Source organism: Antrostomus carolinensis, unplaced genomic scaffold (genome assembly GCF_000700745.2).
Source record: "Antrostomus carolinensis isolate BGI_N321 unplaced genomic scaffold, ASM70074v2 scaffold55572, whole genome shotgun sequence".
Classification (NCBI taxonomy): domain Eukaryota; kingdom Metazoa; phylum Chordata; class Aves; order Caprimulgiformes; family Caprimulgidae; genus Antrostomus; species Antrostomus carolinensis.
In genome coordinates this window covers 3,512-11,224 of record NW_010302836.1, presented here as the reverse complement: position 1 = coordinate 11,224, position 7,713 = coordinate 3,512, and the positions used below count along the sequence as shown (strand labels likewise).

The window sequence follows — 7,713 nt, the reverse complement described above, 5'->3', positions numbered from 1 at the left end:
GGGTTCCAGCACCTCCCCGCCGAGCTGCGCCTGTTCCTTCTCGCCCTGAAATAGCTCCGCTTTGATAAACGATCGGAGGTGGGTGTTAGAAACAGGTCTGTGCAACTGCACCAGCTCTTAAAGACGATGGGAAAATTAAAGAGCACACGTTCACGCGGATTTGCGCCCTTCTCTTGCCGTGATTTGGGCAGTGTTTGAGTGCCAGCTTCGATCACTGCTGAAAGCCAATAAACCTGCTCAAAAGCAGATTTACTTTCACATTGGTAACGAACACTTCTTCCTAGTACAGTGTCTGTACACTGCACCACAGCTGAGCTTTACCCTCGGCAGAAACACTGGGATTTCCATGGCAAATCTATTAAAAATGGCATTACCTCCTGAGAAACACAACACCTTTCTGTGAATTGAGATACTGAAACAGTGACAGATATTTTTACTGTATTAAATCCTTAATTTAAAAAAAAAAAAATGTGTAACGAAAGATACTTTTTTAATTGTCTGTGAGCAACTCTGTAGTTATAGGGCCCGATCACCCTATTGATTTTCAGTAGAAAACAAGAAGGTAAGTTGGGAGTAAAACTTTTCAATATGAAAAATCTAATTCAACACGAACTGGATACTGAACAGATTTTCCTGTTTTGTAATATTGTACATGTCTTTTGCAGGGTAAACTTTTTGACTCTACAATAACTGATGAAGGAACATGGACATTAGGTAATAACTCACATCTGAAATGACATGAGGGCAGTAGAACTTCTCAAAATAGGCTGCAGAAGAGTTTACCCCCTTTTTTTTTAATGGGAAAGATTACTTTCTTCCTGTACGTAGCTTTGTAAAAAAGACAATCATTATTGCCAGACTGAGGAGCTGAGGTAGTGCAGAAGCCCTAGAGATTAAGGTTAATGGAAAAATGCCATAGCTTGGAAGGTAGGAGACAATGGATTACAAATGCATCCATATAGTGAGAAGTTTTCTGCAAACCCTCATTAAAGCTGGACAATTACAGTACAGTCGTATGGTCTGGGCCTCTCCATAATTGTTATTTTGGTTTTTCTCCTTCTCTGATGCATTATATTTTTGGGATGGGTGACAAAACCTACAGTCCAAGAGAATCAAAAAGAAATCTAAAAATTACAGTAAGGTACCTACAGATATTGAGCAAAAAAAGCTTCTCTGATTGTTACATCATAAATATTGTAAAGTGTTCAGAATATTTTGGGTTTGGACAATCATATTAGTGGACTGTGCCTCTCACTTAATGTTTTCCTATGATGGATTTTGTTTTCCATTCAATATTTACTCTAAATATTGATTAATCATTTAGTAACTTAAACATGAAAGCTAGAAGTGTAAATAAATGTTGTGAAGGCTACTCTTCCAGTATGTGCATAATCTTCAAAATACACTTTATAATGCTGTATTTATTCAATTAAGTAGAACTAAACATTCTACATGTTAACTTTGAAATGTACTTCCAACATGTTGTGTATAGGCATAGTGTCCATGTCTAAATAAATTGATTATGCCTCCATATGTTGCTAAAACTCAGTTTTGGCTTTTATTAGTAATAACACTCTGTAAAGCCTGACCTCAAATCCTTCATTATTGCCTTAGCTGAGGTGTATATACTAATAGATTAAATCTTTTATCTGTTGTGAACCTCTCTAAAAGGTTAGTTTATGTTTGCATCAGAAGTACTTATGAACTGTGTTTTATTCCCTTAAAATAGCTTCAGCATTCTACAGGCCAGAAAGGGGAGAGGTGGCTCTGTAGGCTGTCTTTGCTTCAGCCTTTCTGTTTCCTGTTAATGTTTATTTATTTACCAATAATCCTGTTGGCATTGGTATTAAGAATTTAAATTACTTTACCAAAAAATCCTGTGCTTGCTAATGGTGAATTCAGCACAACGACAGAAAAGGCTAGCACATAAGATTGAGTTTAATGGTTGTTCTATGTGTCTGTTTTCATTCACTAGAAGACAGGAAGCTGATACGAATCATTCTAATGAAGACAAATCGAGATGCTGGAAATTGTTGGACATCTCTTTTAGAAAATGAATATGCTGCTGATCCTTGGGTACAGGACCAGATGCAAAGGAAACTTACACTGGAGCGATTCCAAAGAGAGGCAAGTTAAAAGGACCATAATTACTCCTTGTAGTTTGTGTTTGCACACAGAAGTTATGGCTGTGAAAGCTGAGCAAAATTGTTCTGCTGTCCAGTGCCATGGAAACTCATCTTGTAGTTCAATATATATAACACTCACAAGACTTTATCAATGTACTTTCAAGAGGTTATTCTGACTGTAGTCTGTGTGAAGGTTTGTGAAAAGATGGGGGAGGGATATTGCTGTTTTAGGGTTTGTTGCATAATACAGCTTTTCACTTAAGGTAGGCTACACGCAATTTCTGTTATTATCTAGAATTATGACATAGCCGTATTTACAATGAACTTCTAACATCAAACTATTGAATATGTTTGTTTATAACATCAGATGATGTAGAATAGTTAGCTGGAAAATATTTTCCTTGCCCTTTTACTAAAAATGCTTGAATTGTTTTGGTGCACCTTTGGCACACAACTATTCTTGTGCAGAGCTGTAGAATTACAACTTGTTACTTAACAGCTGAATCAGCACACTACACACTGCAGCAAAGAACATAACTTTTATGAAACTTGTTATCCAGCATGGTAGGTACTTATATTTTCAAATAGTAACACCAGAAGCCAGAAATTTTTCTTAAGCTTTCCTTAATATTTCTGTACTGGGAGATCTAACTGCTTGCCAAATTGCGAACAGCGTTACAAAGTCCCTTTAGCAGCCAGCAACCAAACTATGACAATTCAAGCTTTATTTGTTGATGCATTTTCCAAGAATTTCAGTGCCATGACAAATGGATAACAAGTTGATCATTATGTGTCCTTGTTAGAATGGCAGAATATTAACAGGAACAATTTTGAGCTTTTTGTTTGTTGGTTGTGGGTTGGGTTTTTTTATATTTTTATTAAGAATAATCTATCTACTTAACTTTTATCTCCATCAGAACCCTGGATTTACTAAATTTTTCTCTTATCTCCATCAGAACCCTGGATTTGACTTCAGTGGGGCAGAAATTTCTGGCAATTACAGCAAAGGAGGACCAGACTTTTCTAGTCTTGAAAAGTAAACTGTTTTTATCTGTGTTCCTTGAGAGGAATTACACATTACACTTAAAGACTGGAATTATGTAACTGGTGAAGACTTCAGTGATCTCTTCAGTGGATTGTAGTCAAATAATGACTTCAGTGAAAAGAAACATGACTTCTTCCAGTAGAATGAATACAAAGTGTTACCAGCTGATTTATAAGTTGCGATAACTTCCTAATACTAAAGAGACTATAGCAAAAGTTGTACACAAAAAAGTAGCATCTTTAAGCAGAATGTTTGGTTTGGGTTTTGGGTTTTTTTTTTTGGAACACCATAGTAAACTAGTCAATTATGAATACACCACTTGTCTTTATGCAAGAACATCTATTCACCATTAAAGAATAGATCTCATAAGCAAGATATTTAATATTTTAACTTGCACCAGGAAGCATATTAGGATGGCTACAGTTATGCTTTCCCTCTCTAGCAGCCCTCTTGAGAACTCATTAATGTCGTTCTAAAACAGTAGTTTAAATAAACTACTGCATCTTGCCTCAAATAAGGTTTTTAAATTGCCTGTGCTGTCAGATATAGCACTAATGATTAATACTTGCTACCAGGTAAGCAATACTAGAAAACTGAAAGGTCAGGTAAAAGTCTGCATATAAATAATTTTATGTGTTAATGTAATATAGCTGTTTAATATAAATATTTAAGATTTTGAAAGTAAGAGAATATAATTACTTTTGAAAGGAATAGTAAGTCCCCAAGTAGGAAATGGTATCTTGCATCTATTCATTCCCAACATATAGCAGAAGTTGTTGATAGTGTATCTAAGAAGCCGTAGATTTTTGTAGAGTTTTAAATTTAATATCCACATTTTAAACTTAGTTATTGTATGATACAATCTTTTGCATGTGCCAATTATGTCTCAGGAATTTTCTGCTCATTGTTAAGGATGCAGCTGAGAAGCACTCCAGCCACAGCATTATACAGGACGAATGCTGTGTCAAATAGGCTAACACAGGAAGAAAACATGATTACCAAATCCTAATGTATTCAGAACTGTGAAACTACTGCCTGTACTTAAGTTCTAAGCAGAAGTCTCGCTGGAGATAAATTGCCAGTAGCTGTCCATCATACTTCTGAGCCTTATTTCTAAAATTGCATCATTATTTCAGTTAGCATATAGCAAAAATAAAGCAACAGTTGAGGATTTACTTTCACTGTAATTATATCCAATGCTTTCTTGTATGAGCAAGCAAGCATTAAGTACTGAGATAGCCAAGCATGCTGCTTCTACCCCATCATCTTTACAAAACATAAAGTAAGTCCAGACACCGTGCTTGGGTGCTAGAGAACTTGCCTTACTATACAAAGCAAAGTAGGGTGGTATCAAATGCTGATTTATGGCTATGAAGTTTGTATCTTTACCACATCCCTAGTATAGAAGGTGGATGTTATAGTTAAGAAATGAGCAAGACTGCTGCAAAAGTAACTGAAGACAGAAGAAAGATTAAAAAGTTAACATTCCATCAAAATAATGAAGTACTATCCAGTGCAGTAGTACTTTTTATAACAGCAGCTGGCTTGCACAGGATGGTTTTGTATGTCTTTTGCTTATAGCAGAAGTTTAGAATGGCACCTGACACTTCAGTGCAGGAACTTATATTTACTATATGCACTTTCAAAGCTAAACTTTATTCCCATATTTTCTCTTTTATGAAGTAGCATGAGAGTCATCCTACAGCTAAGTCCAAGGCTGATGTCAGGGAAAGGACAATCGTGAAGTATGTATACAGGCATCATGGCTCTGAATTGTTTTAAGAGGAAAGGTTTGAACTGCTTTGTTAGCTGCTTCTGTTGTCTACTGTGAGTTTAAGACCTCAAATTTCAGAAGAATCTAGATGAAAATAAAAAGATACTGGTGCTGTGACTCCTTAATCAGTATCTACTCAATTCTCAGTCTGTAACAAATGATGGTTTGTGTTCTATCTCACAACAGCGTCAGGGGGATTCAATCCCTTGCTTCTTAGGCAAACAGTACATAAATTTGTGGATGTGATGCAGTATCCGGAGCAACCACTCTATAGGAAATAATCCTGTGCACTCACTCGTTCAGAGTGCTGCTGTGCTATGTAAATGAGCAGAGGACAGTCTGCTGGCATTTTTTCATGCATCTGGTTCAAGATCAGCTCAGAGTAATACCACAGCATTGCTCTCTTTATCAAAAGAACCATAGCTGCTCTGAGTCATTGCTAGGCACAGAAACATAGCTAAATTTATACCTAGTCAAACTGGGATGCTCAGATCAGTGCAAAACTCAAATCTCGGGATTGGAAATCTGAGTGACATTCTCTCAAGCAAGCACCATCCATGTAATTACTGGAATGTATAGAAATGGGTGATATATACTTATTAGATCATTAACAGAAGAGGACTGAAGTCAAATTTGAACAGTCTAAGCTACATAAATCAGTCTTTTCAATCTTGACACTTGAATATCTCAAAGGATTTAGAATAATCATGAACCAACTTGAAATTATTTTAATCAAGCGCCTTGTGTTTTTCTTGTTGGTTTTGTAGCCTTTCCCAAGCAGCCTCAACCTCTAAACCAACCCCCCCCCCAAAAAAAAAAAAAAATTTCTAAAAAACCCACTTGAAATCTCCATAATCTCTTAACTCCTGCCTGAAAGTTTTCCAGTACTGTGCATATGTAAGTCACTTTATCAGCTTCCTACTGAGATGTTTTATAACAAATGGGAAAAAAGTTACTCAGTTAAGCACATTTCAATGTTTAATTGAAAGGTACATATCTTAATACCATTAGAATTGCACATTGCATCTTCTCCATCTCTCCCAAAAAGGCCGACCACACCTTTGTCTGAATTACTTGTAGGCTTTCCAGAGGCCAGCACAATGCACAGATAGCACTGGCAGATGCAAAACCCAATCACATGTTATGCAGTGCAATCACTCCCTTAAGTTCTTCAGACGGCTTGATTTGTCCAGTATAGAGCTTTGGTATGAAGTCTGTGAAAAGTTGAACTATGCAAAGAATGGTTTCCCCTTCAGCTATTACCATAAAGGGGAAAGGCTTGGTTGGCTAATACCTAAGCCCACACTATCTTCAGAACATCCTGATCTCTCCTTCTCCAAGTCAGTTCATATAGCCACCAGTTATTAACAGCCTGTCACTAACAGCCCCTGCTCCACAGTGATGCAGAATTCAAGAGGTCAGTAGCAACATTCCCCCAACACTTCTATTCATCTTACATACAATTATACATTCTTCTTATTCACTTCCCTGTTAGCATGATATGCCTCAAGTACTGATCTAGTCTTCAGAAAAAACTGTATTTTACGAAGCTCACCATTATAGAGATCAGAGTTGAAGCAATCTTCAGTGTTTCTCAACTAGATTGCTCCTACGTACAGGCCAAGATGGGGCATTAGCCCTGTTCCTACTGTGCCTGTAAAAATGCACCTGTTCAGCACCAGCATTTACCTCTTATACAGTGAAACTCTGGAAAACTGATGCCAGATTTGGGGCAGGTGACCCAGTACTTTCCCTCAGCTTTCACAATGTATCATGAAGTTTTTACACTCTATGAAATAATTCATAAACTCGGTAAACTACACCTCATACAAAATACTGAAGTTAACTGATGCTGTGTTAATGACTACCTTTAATAAGGGAATTAAATAAGGTTTCCCTTTTCTCCTGCTCCAGCTGCCTGACATGTTCAGTAGGTACCACACAGCCTAGTTTTTAATGTGTGTCTATGGTAGAAGGCCAGTGCCCTGCGCAGCAGGAACATGCAGACACATGACACTGCCCAAACAGCATGTCAGGTGGACTGACAGGCATTTGCTATTGTCATCAATATTGAGCGGGATTAGGCTTTAGTTTGACTGAGACACCGCAGCACTGTGCTACTGCACATGATGTTTTCCTAGTGTCATGTAATCTCTGGAAAGTGATCCACATTTTTAAAATTATAATTCAGCACCTGCAGTAAACCAAGGTTAGCCTACACAAGCTGCTCTACAAACTCTAAGGTGTTAAAAATTCCTTGTACTGGTATTGTGGCATTTCAATGAACAGCAAACAGTCTTAACAAGTAAGACTGAAAACTGACACTGAATATTGTTGCAATCATCATGAAAAGAACATATTTGCTGGAAGGGTCTTTTGTCTGAAATGTTACATATTCTTTCCATGAGTCGAGTTCTTCATTATTAAGATCGTGTTTCAGACTTATGTTTCTTAAATATTCATGCGTCTGTTGACAAGATCACAGGATGGTTGTCTCCTCATTTTATTGTACTCCTGTAAAAAAAAACCAACCAACCAACCAAAGAATCAGTCAACTGAAGGGCTTTCTACAAGAGCCAAACAAAGCATCAGATTTTAATATAGCAAGACAGCTGTTATAGAAAATATGTAGCCTTTAGAAGTACAGTTTAGATAAGGAAGTAGTTCACAATATCTAGAGAGTAACTGAATTACAGTTTTTAGAGTTTTTACTAAACAGTCAGTTATATAAAACTGTCTTCCTTTTAAGTGGTTTAAGTGAATGATTA

General features: G+C 36.9%; 2 protein-coding genes across 2 annotated transcripts in view; one reads left to right on the top strand and one right to left on the bottom strand.

The window, feature by feature from the left end:
• Positions 1–659: 659 nt before the first annotated feature.
• NUDCD2 (NudC domain containing 2) lies at positions 660–3,417 on the top strand (the record flags this gene model as incomplete). The annotated part of the gene is made up of 3 exons (XM_010163887.1): positions 660–714; positions 1,976–2,127; positions 3,083–3,417. Coding segments are annotated over 3 exons (291 nt in total), but the record flags the coding sequence as incomplete, so codon positions are not given.
• Positions 3,418–7,304: 3,887 nt separating this feature from the next.
• The window catches only part of CCNG1 (cyclin G1), a 3,654-nt gene continuing 3,245 nt past the window's right edge, over positions 7,305–7,713 (bottom strand). Inside the window, exon 6 of the mRNA XM_010163886.1 lies at positions 7,305–7,459. The gene's annotated coding sequence lies outside the window, so the exon portion shown is untranslated. The remainder of the gene's footprint in view (positions 7,460–7,713) is intronic.